At 49.8% G+C, this 18,667-nt stretch overlaps 2 protein-coding genes across 34 annotated transcripts in view; one reads left to right on the plus strand and one right to left on the minus strand.

Annotated features, from left to right (window-relative positions):
• Window positions 1-12,861, plus strand: part of MAPK8IP3 (mitogen-activated protein kinase 8 interacting protein 3) — a 91,403-nt gene extending 78,542 nt beyond the window's left edge. For 31 of the 33 annotated variants that reach the window (XM_051769558.1, XM_051769700.1, XM_051769634.1 and 28 more), the window contains 12 exons: window positions 421-606; window positions 1,212-1,395; window positions 2,167-2,289; window positions 2,535-2,615; window positions 3,290-3,357; window positions 4,374-4,522; window positions 5,334-5,505; window positions 5,628-5,741; window positions 7,114-7,152; window positions 8,810-8,989; window positions 9,246-9,389; window positions 9,952-12,861. In XM_051769558.1, coding sequence (XP_051625518.1) covers window positions 421-606; window positions 1,212-1,395; window positions 2,167-2,289; window positions 2,535-2,615; window positions 3,290-3,357; window positions 4,374-4,522; window positions 5,334-5,505; window positions 5,628-5,741; window positions 7,114-7,152; window positions 8,810-8,989; window positions 9,246-9,389; window positions 9,952-10,073 — 1,562 coding nt within the window. In that variant the 3' untranslated portion in view covers window positions 10,074-12,861. The remainder of the gene's footprint in view (window positions 1-420; window positions 607-1,211; window positions 1,396-2,166; window positions 2,290-2,534; window positions 2,616-3,289; window positions 3,358-4,373; window positions 4,523-5,333; window positions 5,506-5,627; window positions 5,742-7,113; window positions 7,153-8,809; window positions 8,990-9,245; window positions 9,390-9,951) is intronic. The other 2 variants (XM_051770355.1, XM_051770272.1) reach the window with 1 other exon arrangement.
• A 2,594-nt stretch (window positions 12,862-15,455) lies between these two features.
• On the minus strand, window positions 15,456-17,616 carry MRPS34 (mitochondrial ribosomal protein S34). The gene is made up of 3 exons (XM_051773225.1): window positions 17,220-17,616; window positions 17,095-17,137; window positions 15,456-16,244 (listed from the first exon to the last, which is right to left on the minus strand). The coding sequence occupies exons 1-3, from the start codon at window positions 17,535-17,537 to the stop codon at window positions 15,967-15,969; spliced, it is 639 nt and encodes a 212-aa protein (XP_051629185.1). The 5' UTR covers window positions 17,538-17,616; the 3' UTR covers window positions 15,456-15,966.
• Window positions 17,617-18,667: the final 1,051 nt, after the last annotated feature.

Consider the following 18,667-nt stretch of genomic DNA (forward strand, 5'->3'; position numbering starts at 1 on the left):
GTCAGCACTGGGTCACCTGCCTGCCCCACTGAGGAGTGCAGATGTCCTCACTTGGGAACTAATCCTTGGGCTCTGTTGTGTCCTCCAAACACCATAACCCAGATCTTGCCTTCCTGTTGTGGAGATCCCTCCCTGTTGAGTGTTCAGTAAGTTGCTCCTTTGGCACAAACAAAAGATGGGTTTTTGGGAACAGGAGTGAGCCTTGCCCGAGGTTGGGGGGGGCTCTGTACCCGCCCTGGATGCTGATGCTAGGGATGAGGGGATCTGCCATGGTGGTGCTGGTGGAAGCTGTGGTGTCTCTCAGGGTGGTGAACCCCAAGTGTCAGCATCTCCCATCATTAGGGTGACCTCAGGAGGGCAACTCCATTAAATGAGCAGTTACAGCTTGGTTTATGTGAGAATCTGTTCTTTGCCCTTCAGCGGCCAGTGAGAGTGACTATCCCCCGGGCGAGATCTTCCTGGAGGGGGATGTGAATCCTGAGGAGTCGGCTGGAGCAGACGGTGTCTTGGCAGGGATCACGCTGGTGGGCTGTGCGACCCGCTGCAATGTGCCACGAAGCAACTGTTCCTCGCGTGGGGACACACCTGTGCTGGACAAGGGACAGAGTGAGTTTTGGGACATAAAATTTAGTGACAGTTCAATTACAGCTAGTCTTGTACGAGCCCATGGTGTTAGAGCCACATCCTTCTGTCCCTAAGTTAAACACTTAAGAGGCCTCCAGAAGTTTCTTAATGTGGTACGGGAGGAACAAAGGCTCTTTTGGTACATTTCTCCTCTGAGCCCTCCTTTTCTCTCTGATCCACATCCTGCAGCCCTGGCTGTGGGAGTCTCACTGCAGAGTATTTTGGACAGGTGAGATGTTTGCCCTGCTACAGTTGCTGCTCTTCTCATTGCTTTCTCCCCTGAGCCTTAGGAAGCCAATTAAGCTCATATACAAATCACACTGCTGCCCTTGCTGACTCCATACTGCGGTGACAGCCCTGGAGACCTTCTGGTGTTGTGCTAGTCACAGAATGTGCCTCACTTTAAAATGGTCTCTGTTCCCCATCCAGGCAGAAGATGCTGGATGAGCTGCTGTCTGTGGCACAGGCTCAGGGCTTGGTTGAGTTTGGCAAGGAAAGATAAAGAATTGACTATAGCCTGGTGTCTATATATAGTTAACTCACCAGCTCATTCTCCAGCACATCTCACACTGTTCCTTGTCCTCCAGGTGAGGTGGCTCCCATCTGCAATGGGAAGATCAACCAGTCCCAGTCTACTGAGGAGGCAACAGAGGCTACGGAGGTCCCGGAGAGCAGTGCCAGTGAGGCAGAGCCGGCGCAGGCCCGGCCCGGGCCCCTCACCGAGCATGTGTTCACAGACCCTGTCCCAGCACAGGCACCCAGGCAGAACGGGTAGGAGGACTGGGGTCAGAGTGCCGGCTCAGTTACTGATCAGCTCTGTTTTCATAAGCTTTGGGATAAGAGAAGCAGCCTGGTCTTCTGCTAGAGTGTCAGACTTCTATCAGTTTTGTGCCCAAGTAGTATTACAGATGGGATGATAGGAGGGAAGGAAATGAAATGAAAATAAACATGGCTTAGCCTGGAGTAGACTGTTAAAGTGCGAGTATTTAACCTCTCACTATGGAGGCAGACTTGCGGTTAAGACAGATCTTCCAAAGAACATGCACATTTCATGTTCCCGCTGAAGGAACCTTCTGATCTGTGTGTAAAAATGATGATTGATTTATTCTAGTAGTACCTCTGATTTGCTGTAAAAGTAACCAAGAAAGAATATTCACCACCCAGAAATTCTTAAGACAAACAAGTCTGATGTGAGGGCCTGAGGAGCAGAGTGGACGTCTCCTATACAGATTGTTTCTAAATGCCCAAGTTGCTCTAAGATGTTTCTGTTGAAGTTGGAAATGAACAGAGAAGATACTGTTTGTGTAATAGTCCTTCTAAACATTCAGTGAGGGTCTGTAGATTTGAAGTACTTGTTTGTTGGCGGGGGAGGAAGGAAATGTTGCAAATTGCAAATCTGCAATTAAAAACCACCAAAGGGTGGAAAGCGATTTGTGCCTGCAAGGCCCCACACCTGCCTGTGAGTGCCAGGCTGTGGGCCTAGGAGGGCATTCTGTGCAGTGCTGCTGCTAAACCTCTAATGCTGTTCTTTTGCCTCTTCAGGGAGAACGGGCAGCTGAAGACGGAGCCCAGCACAACACTGCCAGATCAAGAGCCAACCAGCGATGCTGCTGGGACCTGCACCAGTGCTGCCCCCACCATGTGGCTGGGAGCTCAGAATGGCTGGTGCGTTCCCCTTGAGCTGGCAGATCTCTGTCACCTCCATGCTCTGGGCTCTGTTTTTCATGTCCACACACCTTTAGTTTACTGCTTGTTTCTGGAGAAGGTTTTTATTCATCATTTCATTACTCAGCTCACCATAGTCTGAGGGTTTTAACCTCACTTTCCTACCAGAAGAAAAGACTCAAGCCTGGTCAAGCTGAAGGTGTGGGGCCTGCTGCTCACCTTCCCCAATTTGTCCTCTCTCACAGGCTTTATGTGCACTCGGCTGTGTCCAACTGGAAGAAGTGTCTGCACTCAATAAAGCTGAAGGACTCTGTGCTGAGCCTGGTGTAAGTGTGCATTCCAAGGGACCTGCAGGAGAAGGTTCAGGGCATAAGTGATACTATAGAGGGGTGGTAGCAGCTCTTTGTCACAGACTCACAGAACCACAGAATGGTTTGGGTTGGAAGGGACCTTGCTAATTGGTAATTGTTCCAACTCCCTGCCGCAGACCAGGTTACTCCAAGCCCTGTCCATGTTGCTGGCCTTGAACAATTCCAGGAATGTGGCAGCCATAACTTTTTCTTTGCTCTCCCAAGTGCCTTGGTTTGTGAGGGAAGTTTCCCAAGGTTTTCGTTATGGGTAAGCCTCATACTGATCCATTTTCCTGCTCAACTGCAGCCCCGACCCAGCCCTGACCAAGTTAGTGAATACATGATTAGCAGTATCAGGAGGAAGTGAGTGGGGAAGAGAAAGGCAAAATTTCACTGAGGAGTAAATTAGGGGGAATTTGTTGAAATTGATGGGGTTTGTATTGTGAAGGAGAAGAATTTCCTCAACATAAAATTTAGGGATGATCCTATTGCAATGAAGGTGTGACCTCTTGCAAGATGTTCCTGCAAGTGCTAAACTGACTGGGAATTGTAAAGACAACATAAAGATCGTGTGTATGGATGGCAGGAAGAGTTTATTAGTCCCTCACATCTACAGGCTTTCGTAAGCATTTACTGTTCTGTGATTTCAGGCATGTGAAAGGGAGGGTCCTGGTTGCTCTAGCAGATGGAACGCTAGCCATATTCCACCGGGGAGAAGGTAAGAATCAATGTAATAGAGAAAACAAAATTTGGCTGAAAGTGCAGCAGTACAAACAGAGTTAAAACACATAGCTGTTATACACATAATTGCTATCCTAAACCATCCCAGGCTTACACTAACACCGCTTCCTGAGCTATTCTGAACGAAAATGTGTGTGTATGGGCTGTGTAGCACATGTAGAGTAAATATGACACTTTTAGAAATACATATGCTGTGCAGTTGCTTGAGGCACACTTGGTAAATTCAATTTCTGTTGCTCTTCACTTCTGTGGGTTTTGTTTCCCTATGGCTTGAGCAGTTTCTTAGCTGTGTTCATACCTGACAGCTCTTGGGAATTTGCTAACTGTGACTAATGTTGGCGTATAAAGAGCTTAGTTATTCCTTGAGTAGCAGTTCATTCAGCGAGCTGAAATATAGAGACTTCTGGGTTCATGCAATTCAAACTTTGATTCAGCTTTTGTCACGAGCTCAAGCCTGACCATTGACACATCAAAATTGTTCCCATCAGAAATAAGATAAAGCTTCATGACAGAGAGACTGACTGTCTGTGAAGGACACAAATATCTGCCTGGTTAGTTAGAAATAACGGTGGGAGCAGGGAGATCTGATTCCTTATCCTGGGTTTGACACTTTGAGGGAATTATGTTGTATGTCTGTGATGTGAGGAAGCCTCACTACAAGGACTGTATGGCCCATTTCCTTTTCAAGTCTTCTTCTCCTGCTGGTTTTTGTACTTGTTAGAGAAGCCTGTTTGTTTCATTGCAGTAAAGGATACTGATTTGGAGCACTTTTAGACACCAAATTAAACTTTATTATTGCATGTTTCATCAGTGTAAGACTGTGCCTGAAGCAGGAGTATGGAGGCATGGGAAAGTCACAGACATAAGCCAACTGAGCATTTGAGTACCGACTAAGCCTATATACCCGAATATACAGGGAAAGGTAGAGGATTCTGTTGTATGCTGACATGTCATGGTGGAGATGCATCTTTCCACACTTGCTTTTCACCTCAGATGGCCAGTGGGATCTCAGTAATTACCACCTGATGGATCTCGGCCACACTCACCACTCGATCCGCTGCATGGCTGTGGTCTACGATAGAGTCTGGTGTGGCTACAAGAACAAAATCCATGTTATCCAGCCAAAGACGATGCAGATTGAGGTAAGAGAGCACATGTGTGTCTGTGCACGCACACGCGTTGTATTGTATTTATTCTTACAGCTGTTTTCTGCTGCACTGTGTGAAATGCAGAACCTTTGGGTTGTCATTGCTTACTGCAGAACCCAAACTGTCAGTCTGGGTCATTTATGATCCAATCTGCCAGGAGGTATTTATTCCTTCCTCCCTTTGCAGAACATAATTCTTTAGATAAGTCTAAACTGAGCATTTTCTTTGCCTTTACTCATGAGTCTATGAGGCCACGTACTGTCAAAACATAGGTATGTGCTTGACAGTGACCCTTCACATGTGGTCTGAGGCTTCATCTGTAGGCATTGTGGCACAGAGGAACAGTACAGTTAGCAAGCCCCCGTGATCCCAGCTACCTAAGGAAAAAATGATCTTTAGAGCCTTTTGGTTGAAATTCAGTACAGTGGTGTTGGTACAAATCTGTCTGAGAGTGCTTGAAATAATCCTGTCAAGAAGAGAAAAAGTGCTGGATCTGAAGTTCACATCAGTGAGCCAAGGCAATTTGATCTTTGGAATTTATCCTGGAGTTGTGTGTTTTCCTTTTCTATTAAGTACATTGAAAGCCCTTGCTCCTGAACTGGTCTGCAAAGACCATCCACTCTCCAAAGCTGCTCAAGCGAGGGATTTTCTGTGTCCTGTAGTAAACTGCTGTGGTCAGCTGGCATTAACACAGCTTCTCCAAGAGCTTTGGAACCCAAACAAGTGATCTCAGTTGAGGAAAATGGAGTATATGTGTAGATAATGGCAAACCTTTTGTGAACTCATGTTGGTTCACCTGTTTCAGAAATCCTTTGATGCCCACCCTCGGCGAGAGAGCCAGGTGCGACAGCTGGCATGGATTGGAGATGGAGTGTGGGTTTCCATCCGTCTGGACTCCACCCTGAGGCTCTACCATGCCCACAGCCATCAGCACCTGCAGGATGTCGACATCGAGCCTTACGTCAGCAAGATGCTGGGTGAGGCAGTGGGGCGTGTCAGAAAGTGGTCTGTTACTTACTGAGATCAGAGCAGAATTTGCCCAAAGCAGACCTTGCCCAGAATCATCACTGACTCCCCAACTCTCGTTCATACTTCCTAGGCACTGGAAAGCTGGGTTTCTCCTTCGTGCGGATCACAGCCCTGCTCATCGCTGGCAACCGCCTTTGGGTGGGCACCGGGAACGGTGTCGTCATCTCCATTCCCCTGACAGAGAGTAAGTGACATTTATGGAAGGTACTTCTGCATCCCCCCACTAAAAAAAGAAGCTTTTGGGTGTTACTTGTGGGTGGCTTGGGCAGGCTGATGCTTTCCCAACATCTGATACCCCTTGATCGTAGCTGTGTTCAGGGAGAAGAGCCCGAAGTGTGAGCAGCCCTGGACTTGGTGTAACTCTTCTTTATTAAGGAATTAAGTGTTCGGTTGAACGGATGTAACCTATTTAAAACCAAGCAGGTATTTGTTTCTGCCCTTTTCAGTTCAGTTGAAGCTATTTCCTCCGTGGGGGGACATCTCTACCATCCCTACAGTCTTCTTTTTAGAGCATGACCTTGACAGAGCAGAGTGATATGAACTGATTCTGTAGCTACTGTGAAGCAGGAGAAAGCTTTGGGAATTGTAGTCTCCAAAAGGAGGCTGTGGGATGAGAAGTCACCAGGAAGATGTCCCTGGAAATTTTATTTTGGCATAGACATCTAAATATCTCCATAGCAGTATTTTCCAGAAACTGACCTTAGAAAAGCTTGATTTACTCAAATTAGGGCTCAACTACATCAGTCAATTAGAAATTGGTATCCTACACCAAATCCAGCCTGGGGAGGGGACCCAGCAGTAGGTATAAATAGGTGCATCTCCAGAGCTGGAAGTTTAGTTGAAGCTCTTAGTAATCCTGTTCTGTACCTGCCCATCTTGCATCTTATTTTGACAGTCTGTTCCAGATCACCACGGGGGAGTAGGATTTGAGGCTGCTTGCAATTGCTTTCACTAGAAAGCAGTCAAATTTACGTTTTCTCACCACTGCTCACAGGAAAGCTGAGAAGCAAATAGCTCTTGTATAAAAGGAGCAAACCTCTTGTAATCCTCCTGGAAGTCAGGGATGATCTCTGAGGCCAGTGGAGCTGGATGTGCCTGGGGCTGACACCAGGAGGGCAGTGACACAGTCCTCTTCGTGCATTGCAATCTCAGTCTCATTTCCGAGTCCCTGTTCTGAAGCCCATTCTGTCTTGGGGCTGCTGTCCTTAATCTGAGTTAAGCCTTTTCCCTGCTGTCAAACAATTGCTTTATCTTTGGGTGTTCCTGTAAAAATGTGGTAAGCAGGAAGGTCTCACTAGAAATACAGCAGTGGATCCTTGTGACACAGTCCCTCTCCCATCTCAGATACCACATTTGTCCCTGTAAGGTAAGAGCCAAGTGAGCAAGAACAGTGTAGGTGTGAACTACATCAGAGATCCTGTGGTGGTTTCTCTAGGTTTTTTTCACTATTTCTGTTGCCCCCTGAATTATCTCCCAGTAATCACCTTTTTCTTCTCTCCTCTCCTGCCCGTCACTTCCTGTGCCCCTCTGTGTTCCCACTCCCTGCCTGTGCCTAGCTGTAGTCCTCCACCGAGGCCAACTCCTTGGGCTCCGGGGTAAGTCCATTGCCTCTTCTCCTCAGCTCTCACTCCTTCCGCACCTGCCTCCCATCGCAGTCGCTCTCCCACCCTTCCATCCTGCTGTTCAGCTCTCTCCATCCATTTTTTGCTCATCACTCTTTCATTGTAAGTCACACTGGAGAAAAGCAACCAAAGACAGTCACGTAAATATCCTCATTTCCCAAAGCTATAAACATTTTTTACCATCTCATCAGCTATCCATCTGGTTTTTTTGTGTCAAGAGTAATTTATTTTTCATCAGTGGTTCCCTTGCTGTGGTAGGCCAGGTTTGAGATGGGGACTCATCTCAAGAGGTTCATTCAGTCAGAGGGTTCCAGGGAGCAGGAGTAGAGTGTTCTTCCAAGGTCTTCCTTGGTCATCCTTGTTTTTCCAAGGATGTTTCTCTCATCAGTTGCAGGCCAAGGGCAGGAGGTGCTGTGGCACCTGCCAGCTGCAAGTCATCAACCAAATGTTTAACCCAAGAGGACTTGATAAACATGAAGAACTGTTTGGGTTTGTTCAAAGCTAAGTTCAAACTGTTTGTTTGCCCAGCTAAGGCAGGGTCTTAGTTTAAATTTATGCCTTTCCAGGGTCAGAAATTAGGGGTTTTTTTCACTCAAAGAAATATATATGGCTGTCCAGAAGCACTGTCAACATGTGTCTCCTCATTTTAAAGCATCTGATATAAGTTGCAGTAAAAAGCCATATACTGTATACACACTGATTCTCATTCCTCCAGCAAAGTATTTGTACTTGTCTTGCCATCCTTGCTTGAGCCTGATAGGGAAAAGTCTCCTTTGTCCAAATCACTTAATAACTGAAATCCAGCCCAAGTCAAAATACAGAACTACAGATAATTAATGAAGCAATCAAGCTTCATTGAAAGCTGCCTGATTTTAGTGCTGTTCCTGTTGTACTGATGTGGGTGTATGCAGAAGGAAAGCATGCCCTGTTCTGAGCTCTGAGCACTGGTCTCTGTTGCTTGGTGATTGGAAACTTTCACATTCTCTGAGCCTGGACATGAAAGATGCAGGCCCCTGAGCCCACCTTGAAATCCTTGGAAACTGTGGATGGTGAACACGTTTCAGATGTTCATTGCTGGAGTAGTTTGATTTTCTGGTGTCATGGTTAAATCAAGAACTGAGGAAGGAACTCACTTCACTTCTGTGATGGCTTTGACTGGGCCAAGAGGCTTCACCAGACCCAGAGACTGCTTTCAGCAGCACGTATGCTCACAGCTGGGCATGAGCAAAGGACTTGACTTGGAAACCGAGCAACTTCACCTATTCAGAGAATAGCAGTAATTCTCCTCTAGGTGCCCTGGGTGTCTCTGGGAACAGTGGACACCATTGGATACCCTGCCAAGTACAAAAAACCAAGGCTGATACTAGGACAGTGGGTGATTCTGGAGGCTGGACAGAATCACTGCTGGTGAGTCCTTCACTGGGACACCAGTCTAGCTTGCCTCAGTCTAAAAGAGAGGGACTGTAATCTGGTGTGGTCTCCTCCATCACATCATTCACACAAGACCTTTAAGAGACCTGTGCCTTTAAAGGTCTTCCTTCATGGCTCATGAGTTTTCTCTTTGATTGAGTCCCTTCTGTAAAGGGGACTCAAAGCTATCACTGATGATGTTCTTCCTCCCTATCCCCAGCCAACAAGACCTCACCAACCTCTGGAGAGGGCAGCCGCTCTGGTGGGGTCATCCACGTGTACGGTGATGACAACAGTGACAAATCGGCCAGCAGCTTCATTCCCTACTGCTCTATGGCTCAGGCACAGCTCTGTTTCCATGGACACCGGGATGCTGTCAAATTCTTCGTCTCTGTGCCTGGTAAGGATGAGCAGAGCCCTTCCTCAGCAGGGGCTTGTTCTGCCATCCCTTCTGTAACGGGGACTGGAGCTGCTCTGCAGCAGATGGGGGTGCAGGCCATGACTGGCACTTCCTGTGGCTCACACACAGGGGTTTAAACTGCAGCGACTGCCAGATTTGACCAGCAGAAGGAACTTGTCTGCCTGGCGTGTTTGCGTGTGTGTGAACTGCGTGGAGGCTGAGCAGAGGCACTGACAGCACCTCTGTCCTCTCCCAGGTAATGTCCTTGCGACCCTGAATGGGAGTGTGTTGGACAGCCCTTCGGAGAACCCCAGCACAGCAGCCACCGAGACCGAGGGGCAGAAGCTGAAGAACGTCCTTGTGCTGAGTGGAGGAGAAGGGTACATCGATTTCCGGATCGGTGAGTGCCTGTGGTGGGAGGCACCTGGAAGGGGAGAGGGTGCGTGGCTGTGGTCATGGAGTGAGGCATCGCTGCTGTGGGGAGCCAAAGCAGAAAACCCCCACAAACTCTGTTTCTCCTGCATCTAGCTGTGAGGGCAGATAAAGATTTTCCTTGCACAGCGCAAGGCTCCCAACCTCTGCCCTGTGCCTGCAGTACCACATGACTGTGTGGATGGCTCTGGAAAAAACAAACCCCTCTGTGCCACTGGCTCCAAATGTTGCTGCCCCACTGGGATCACCCGTGCTGCTGAGGGTGCTCTGTGTCTAAAAGTTGGCCTCCCTGAAAAGAAGGGTGTTTTTTGCTGCTGCTGGAGCTGGTTTCTCCCATCCATGCAATCCGACTTTGGAAAAGCATTGTCTTGCTGTAATTGTTCTTCGGGCACAGAGGAACGTCTCAGCTCATGGTGTCTGTTGTCAGACTGCTGGGACTGTAATAGTATTGGCCACTTTGGAGTATTGCAGAACAGTGCACTATGGGATTTTCTTTCTTGCCATTTTTACTCTCTGTTTTCTCTCTCCAGGGGATGGGGAAGATGATGAGACAGAGGAAAACGCAGGAGATGCCACACAGGTGAAGCCAGTACTTTCCAAGGCTGAACGGAGCCACATTATTGTGTGGCAGGTATCATATATCCCTGAGTGAGAATTCCTCCTTCCCCTCAATGTAAGTGTCCCTCCTCCCGCCTGAATGCCAAGATGTACATACAGAACGCCTGCATTATAACTCCTGCTGGAAACTGACCCCGGACAACTGCAACGGCTCCTGCCTCAGACTGTGACCCCCTCGGAACTCGCAGCTTTCATCTCGGGCCCGTGTGCTTTCAGCATGGTTGGATTCTTGTTCTGCTCTGGAGCTGGCATCTGCAAGGAGAGAAATGGCAGCGCATCGTGAAGTGAGCTTGGAGCCAGGACTGTGGGAAGCCTTTGCCCAGCTAGAGCGGGGTGGCTCAGGTTCTCGGGCAGGTTGCCTCACTCCCACCTGCATGAGAAAGAAGTGTGTCCCCAGGCATCCCCTGCAAAGCACTGGTGGTGAATCACTTCTACAGCACCACAGCAGAAATCCCTTCTAGTTCACCAGTGGACTCTCCACCTTATCCACCCTTAAGCACAGAATAACATCCCATGGACTGAGAGCAGATAAGTCCAAGGAGGCCTCAGTAGAAAGGAGCATCATGGTTTGGGCAGCCCTTCTGCTGCTGGGCTGGAGGAGGCAGCAGCACCATTACTGTGGGGTTCATATCCTCTGTCCTTGCAGTGGGAAGGTCCTGTCCTCTGCTGCTGCTGTTGTCTCAGCAGCTATGTGCTGGGTGCCTGTGTGTGTGTCCCAAGAGGATTGTTTGGTGGCCTCAGATGGCAAATGGGTGTTTGATTGTGGAGGCCACATGGCTGTGGTAGCAAAGGGGTACTGGAACACTGCTTTTTCAAGAGCAGAAAAGGCAACACCTAACTCCCCGTTCTAAAAATGCCAGGCAGTAAAGAACTCCCGAGTTGGTTCTGAAAGGTTCAGAAGAAAGTTATCTCTGCATTGCATTTGGTGGCTTTTAAAACACATGCGAGGGCAGAGGGTGGTGATCTGCTATGAATTCTCATTAACACATTGACATTGCCTTGACTCAAGGTTATGTCCCCTTCCCAGGAACTGCTGGAAGGAGATCTCTGTTTTCACAGGAAAACAGATTGGCTGTCAGTTAGGAAAGACTGGATGTGCAGTCAAGGTACAGAAAGGCCGTGTCTCACCTGAAGTCACATAGAAAAAGGAATTGAGGACAGATTTCCCAGCATCTTTTATCTAACACTAACTGTGTTAGTAAGTAGTTTAAAAAGCTGGAAATTTCTGACTCCTGAAAAAAGTTGACAGCCCCTTAGAGAAGTGGTGACAGCCCTCCCTGTGTAAGCACTGCTGGGCAATGGCAGATGTGCAAAAATACGGGGCCAGGGAGAGTGGTTTTGAGCTCAAGGTGCAGAATGTGGCAGCTCCAGGTGTAGAGGCAGTGGTGTGTTCCCCCTTTCTGTCAGCAGAAACAGTCCCATCCAACAAGGACAAGTTCCATGTCCCCAGAGGACTCCTTTCTGAATGTGCAGGACTAGGGCAAGTCGCAGTTGTTAGTGATGAATTTGGAAGCTCCTGGTGGTCATCTTGTTTCTTCCCTGAGCTGTGCAGCACTCTGGGGTTCACAGGGACATCCTTATGACAGTATAGGGACAACTGGGCAAGCCTCCATCTCCCAGAAAGCTCATAGCTGTGTCCCGTGCTTGCTGCCATGGACCAGGCTGTTCACAAGGCTTGTGGTCTAAAGCTCCTGCTGTGCTGCAGGGATGCCATGTTCCCAGGTGATGCTCTAACAGGTGGCATCTCTGCTGATGCAGCAGCACTGAAACGATTTTTGGATCCACAGTTCAGGAAAGGCTGGGGATTACATTGCCCCTGCAAGGAGGCAAGCAACATCGCTGGTGAATTAGAGGCCTCAGCCAGCTGCAGTGGTGCCCATGGCTGTCTGTGAGCAGTGCTGGTGACACACCACCCACACCAGTCCTCCCCAAGGCAGGAATCCAGCTGGAGAGAGTCTTCCAGGCATCAGCACACTGGGTTCTGTGGCTGGCACTGGGTTAAGGGATACCTGGAGTCACCATCTGCATGTGGGGGGACCTTTCACCAGGGACATTTCACTGGGCCACTGCTGACCATGCCAGGCTTCTCATTCACTTTCCCCATATGCTTTCTGCTAGGAAGAGCTCTTTGGGTCCCAACACAGAGTGCATTGAAGTTAAGAATATAACATTTAAAGCACAGATTCCACTGTCATGTTCATCAGTTAGGGCCAGATAAACTTCAGAATTTGGGCTAGTTGAAGGGAAAAAAAAAAAAAAAAAGAAAAAAAGCCCCGGTAGAGTCCAGTTCCTTCACTCTGTCAACTCTTTTGTAGGAAAATCAGAATTGTAACATTTGTACCTCTGACTGTTTGTTCTGTATCTGGTTTGAGCAGTTGAAGGGACAGCACTTGGTCTCCTGTCACCCACTGGGCTCTGGCAACATGAGGAAATCAGTCTGGGGCCTCTACCACCAGGTTCCTTTCCAGCTCGGTGCATGTTTTCCTCCAAGAGAAGCACATGGCCCAGAGGGGCAGCTCCAGGGGGGAGACCCGGCCTCTGCTGGCAGCTCCTGCAGCCTTGGGTGGCTGCTGGGCATCAAGGTGAGAACTGACTGGCTTCAGCACACTTCCCTGTCATATCTCCACTGTGATGTATGTAAAGTATCTTGTATGTTACAAAAGGATTTTAAAAAGTGTCTCAAGGCCTGTAAACTCCGCTGTTCGGTCTGAAGATGGCATTCTGTAAAGAGCCTGCTGTATGAATACGTTCCCATGCTTTGTCCCCTATGCTATCAACAACAAACCATATCTGTTCTGTATGTAATAAACGTGTTAACATCATCTTGGGCAGTGCATTGTGTTCCTGTGAAAGCACTGGGATTGCTTCTCAGTCTTTTAAGAGTGGGACACTTAAAAAGGGTGGGAATGCAGCTCAAGTGTTCACCGTTGTTGAGCAGTTTAGTGGCAAGAAATGAGGTGTGGATGGCTCACAGAGTCACAGCAGAAGGGGCTGGTCCAGCAAGCCAAATGCAATCTGTAGCTTCTGCCAGCGGCAGAAATAAAAGCTGGAAATTAAAGGTGGAACAACTTCAGAAATATGAGAGCAGAGAAGCATCCATCTGCTGGCTTGCTGCAGCTTCTGTCAGGGTGACCCCTTCAGGTGAACCGCCAGGGTTAACACATCAGGTCAGCTTTCAACATGATACAGGGTGGCACTTCACAGTCCCTTAGGCATCTGCGTCAGACATTGTGGGGAGGGAGCTCCTCAGCCCCAGCAGCACTTGGACACTTCCATATTTTGTAGAACCGGTAGTTCAAGGGCTGTACGTGGCAGTGTACAAGGGAGCCACCTCCTTACAACAGGAGCATGTTCTGCCCTGAGCAGGGGGCCCTGAAGTGAGTCTCATCCATGACCAACACATGCACTGTGGGGCAGCACAGGACAGGGTGTCATACAACTGGCAATGCCTCCAGCGTTAGTGGAGGCATCTCAACCACAGTTTGGAAACAGGTGCTGAGACCAGTCCTGCACTCCTGGGGCTGCACCCTTGAATAAGGCCAGGAGCAGTCTGAGCAGGGCTCTAGGTGAAGTGCAGATATGTCTGGTACCCACCAGGGTGGGTGAGGAAGCAGGTCACTGCCATCATCCCTCAGACAAACCCCCCCCCCCCCATACTGGTAAATGTGAGGTAACTGTACAGGTTTGGGAGGGCCAGCAAAGCTCACAGCATGTTCTGGACGTGGAATCCAACCAGTGGCAAATGGGCTGTGCAGCTTCCTGGAAGGGACCTTCACCACTGGGCAAGGCTGTCAGGCTGCGCACCCTTCCCCCAGGTGTTAAGGTCACCAGCCGGACATGACTGTCCTGATCAGCACCACCTAAACCACCAGCTGTAACAGAGGCCCTTTCCTCCTATGGCCCAGGAGCCTCATTTAAACATGAACTGGGGCCTTCAATATGCCTGTAGCTGTGTCTGTCCCTAGCTGTTCCTGGATGGACCCCTTGGACTTGGAGGGGCTCAACTAGATCATCTTCAGAGGTCCCTCCCCACCCAAACTGTTGGATGCCTCTACGCCTTATGGTGTTATCAGCTCTATCTGCTTTTGATCCTGGCTGGACTCCCTGGTATCCCCTGGTCATGGCTACTTCTTGCTTTGTCTGGGGCTGCTGGGGGATGCTGCGACCAGACTTGGCTCTGCCCCCTGTGGGCAGGCTCAGTGGGCCTGTGCTCCCTCAGGGGAAGCCTGTTCTAGGGCTCTGTTCAGATCCCAGCTGTGCAGTAGAGAGGACTAGACTGTTCTACTCATGCCATCTAACTCACACCCACAGCTCTCTCCCTCCTTGCTCAGCCTCAGTTTGTGTGTCAGTTCAGTAGCACCTCCATCCTGGTGAGGACGGGAGCCATCAGCTCAGCACAGTGCCTGACACTGGAGGCTCTGAGAACCAGCCAAGCTGCCTTCCAGCCACAGCTGTGGGAAGGCTCACAGTCTCAAACTCTTTGTCTGTGGTAATGCTCTGGATTCTCCCTTCCCTGGATTCTCCCATTCCTTCCAAAGCCAGAGAACTAGTCCTGGCACATGTTCTGCCACTACAGGCAAACAGGGGCTCAGCTCTTCCCAGCCTCTACATCTTGTCACAGGACTGGCTTTAACTCACAAGTAAAGCCTTCCCTCTTATTCCATAGCACCTTAATCCTTCAGGAGCCTCTGGGTGGGGAGCCCTGTGGGAATCCAGGTCACCGATGTCAATCCTGTGCTCCTACCTGATGGCAGTTATTTCCTGCTGGCTGGGGCCACACATTCCTCAGTCCCATCCAGGGAACACTGGGTGGAGCAGAGTCGTTTGTGCTCTCCCTCTCTAAATCCCCTCAGGCTAATTGTGATTTTGGGATGCTGCAGCAAATGGAACACCACTTCCTGACTATCTGCTACGGCAGACACAGAAACTAAACAGTTACTTCTGTGCAGGGAGTTGATCTACAGACCAGAACAGCTCCTGTGCCCCATCCATCCACATCCAGACCAGACCCTCCAACAACCCCTGACACAGCAGCAGCATCCACAGGCAGCAAGAGAAGATGAACTGCCAGGAACTGTGCTCAGGAGCTGCATGTTTTAATGTTCACAAAGCGCTGCCCTGAAACAGGAGTCATTTGTGATTGGCTGATTCAAATGGTAAAAGTCAATCATGCATCCTTTGCATCACCAAAACTAAAATAATTTCTCCTATCTCTCGACAGCCATCTCTGGAGTAGCTATGGATGGATAGCTTTGGATTAGCTTACTATCCAACTGTGCTCCTCATGTGCACTGCCATCCTAAGCAAGTGACCCAGATCATTCTGCAGTGTTCAGAGAACCTGATGCTGTGCCTGTGTTTGGTACGCTAATGGTTCTGCAGATGATAATCTCCAGGCATTGAAAAAAATTCCCAAGTTTTCTTAGAACTGTGCTGCAGAATTAAGACAACATTTATTTTCATTTGCAGATACATTTCTTCACAGCTCTCTGAAATACTGTGATGTTATTAGTCATTTCCATGTGATTCATGCAGGACCCAAATTATCTAAAAAATGTTGTCAAAAGATTAATTTTCAGGCTATAAAGAAAATTATGCTCCAAAGAATTGCAGCTGGCTGACAGGAGCTGTGTATTCAGAGACTACTCAGGGAACCAAGAAGGTTCCTCTGCTGACTGAGACCAATGTTACGGAAAAGGAGTCTGAATATATCTGCATCTTCCTTTTGAGATGAGGTGACTGTACAGGGCTGGGGAGAAAGCCAGGGAACCTGGCTACACCCTACCATGGTGGGCACGGGGGTCTCTGTAACGTCCCCATGCATCATCATGGCTAGGCTTCGCGAACGAAGATTTGTACATCCCCATGCACTGGGCTTCTAACAGGCAGTGAGAGGCATGTAAGAAGCTGGGGACACAGAAAAAGTCTTTATACAGGTGTCCCTGTAGCTTTTTTCTTTGCCCGTTCTCGGGGAGTGGCCAGGACCTTCTGCAGATCAATAACTGGCTCCTCTGTGATTGGTTTTCCCTCCTTCTGCCACTGGGCAAGGATCATGGCTCGGAGCAGCGGCGGGTACGGCAGGAACCGAACAGTCTCCTCAGGCACTGGGGTGAATTTCTTGAAGGCCTCCTCCTCGTGCTTGGGCACCATACGCCAGTCATGGTACATGACTTTATCAATCTCTCTCACTTCCTCTTCAGTTTTGCCTGGGAAAAGATGAGGAACACCAGTGGGCAACACCGTCACAACAAACTCCTTCCGGGAAACACAGCAAGTGTCAACTCTTCGGCACCCGAAATGCTGCAACAGTAAGAGTAAATGGAGTTTTCAAAGGGTTGGACAGGATCTCCCCTGCTATACTATGGGATCTTACTTCTGTCATTGGAAATCAAAACAGAAACAGGCTGAAAGGACTACAGGCAAGTTGTTTCAGTACTATGGGTGACTCCCTCTCTTAATTTAAAGTGTCATTTCATCTCTCTCAGCTTCCATTTCCATGGCTAAGGAACGAGAGTAATTTCTCTCTACACTGATGAAAGTTATCTGGAAAATCGAGTGTTAAAAGTGCCCAACAACTTCAAAACCTTTGAACTAGAACTATTTCAGTAACTCCTGTAAGAGACAATTGTATACCTAATATAAAGCAGCTCTAAAAAGGGAAATCCACTCATTCAACTCCAAGCATTAATTAAAAATTCCAGTAACATAAGCTGCTTGCCACTGCAGCTTTTTAGTGACAGCTTTACCCGGACCACCCCCATGTGCTCATTCTGTGTCTTGCTTTCAAAGTCTCTGAGCAGTCTGTCAGCTCATCTAGCACTGTCAGTGCTGCTGTTCCCCAGGGTCATCTTGCACTGGGTCTCCCACAGCAGTCCTCAGAAAGACACTCCGAGGGAGCTAGATCCCAGCTTTTGAAACTTAAACAAGGGGGAACTTCTTTTCCCATTAGCAGATCTGGAAAAAAACCCACAAATTCCCCAGGCTGGGAGAGGCCGCCGTTTTTCCTGCCGCCCTCCCGGTGCTCTCCACGTCGGTGGGAAAACGAGCCGGACTCACCTCTGAAGGTCAGGTAGCCCCAGGCTCTTCCATGGTCCATGTCCTGCAAAGAAAAGCGGATCGCGCTGAGGGCAGGGCGCGGCGGGCGCGGGTCCCGGGGGGCGGGGATGGGGCAGGGCGGGTACCTCGGCCGTGTAGTCCGCCTTCACCTTGGTGATGACCCAGTAGCAGGGCTCGTCGTGCGCCCACAGCCAGGACTTGCGGGTGACGGTGCGGCCCACGCCGAAGCGCGGCAGGCGGCAGAGCAGCGCGAAAAGCCGGTTCTCGTTGCGCACGTCCTCCCAGGCCCGCACCGGCAGCCGCTTCTGCGTCAGCGGCCGCCGCATGGTCTCGTAGTCCAGGGCGAAGCGCTGAGAGTCCCGCGGGCGCTCCTTCAGCGCGCGGTACTCGCGGATCTTCCTGGCCATGGCGGCGATGGGCCGGTGCAGCTTCTTGCGGGCCATGGCGGCGGCTGAGGGAGAGGATCCGAGCGGGCCCGAGGAGAGCCGGGCGGGGCCGGGCAGAGCCGGGCGGGGCCGAGAGGAGCCGAGAGGGGCCGGGCAGAGCCGAGCGGGGCCGAGGGAAGCCGAGAGGGGCCGAGCGGGGCCGAGGGGAGCCGAGAGGGGCCGAGCGGGCCCGAGGAGAGCCGGGCGGGGCCGGGCAGAGCCGGGCGGGGCCGAGGGAAGCCGAGAGGGGCCGAGCGGGGCCGAGCGGGGCCGAGGGAAGCCGAGAGGGGCCGAGCGGGGCCGAGGGGAGCCGAGAGGGGCCGAGCGGGGCCGAGGGGAGCCTGGCTTGGCTGTTTGAGGTGTGTATCCGAAACAGCGTTTGGGATAGAAAAAAAATCTGGTTTTGAGGAGATCCAGCTACTAGGTCAGGAACGTTCAACAGCCTGGGTAAAATCAGGGTTTGGGAGGATTAAGGCAACGTTGAGGTTGTGCCCCAGGTCGTATAGGAGTAAAATTAAGAATACTTAATTATTAGAAACTGATAGCCATAGAATTTATGTGTCTTAGACTAAGCATTTTAAAAGGAGGGTGCTAGCCGTAGAACTCATGTGTTTTAGTAAGGTTGGAAGTTCTCAAGGGAAAGTGCATAGTTTATAGTTTTTTGTGAATCACAGAATCAAACGGGTTGGAAAAGACCTGTGAGATCATCAAGTCCAACCTTTGACCCAACATCACCTTGCCTACTAGACCATGGCACTAAGTGCCACATCCAGTCTCATCTTAAAAACCTCCAGAGACGGTGAATTCACCACTTCCCTTGGCAGCCCATTCCAATGTCTGATCACTCTCTCTGTAAAAAATTTCTTCCTAATGTTCAACCTAAATCTCCCCTGGACTATGCCTTCTTGTCCTACTGCTGGTTGCCTGGGAGAAGAAACTGATCCCCACCTGGCTCCACCTTCCTGCCAGGGAGTTGTAGAGAGCAACAAGGTCTCCCTGAGCCTCCTCTGCTCCAGGCTGAACAACTCCAACTCCCTCAGCCTCTCCTCATAGGACTTATGCTCCAGTCCCTTCATCAGCCTTGTTGCCCTTCTTTGGACCTGCTCCAGCACCTCAGTGTCCTTCCTAAATTGAGGGGTTCAGAACTG

This window comes from Manacus candei, unplaced genomic scaffold (genome assembly GCF_025592945.1).
Source record: "Manacus candei isolate 608988 ecotype Guabito, Panama unplaced genomic scaffold, ASM2559294v1 h1tg000002l, whole genome shotgun sequence".
NCBI classification, from domain to species: domain Eukaryota; kingdom Metazoa; phylum Chordata; class Aves; order Passeriformes; family Pipridae; genus Manacus; species Manacus candei.

Coding starts and splice junctions, on each gene's coding strand:
- MRPS34 (XM_051773225.1), bottom strand. CDS start 17,537: ATGGCCCGCAAGAAGCTGCACCGGCCCATCGCCGCCATGGCCAGGAAG. Junction 17,138..17,219: donor AGGCGGACTACACGGCCGAG/GTACCCGCCCTG, acceptor TTTTCTTTGCAG/GACATGGACCATGGAAGAGC. Junction 16,245..17,094: donor GGGCTACCTGACCTTCAGAG/GTGAGTCCGGCT, acceptor ATCTTTTCCCAG/GCAAAACTGAAGAGGAAGTG.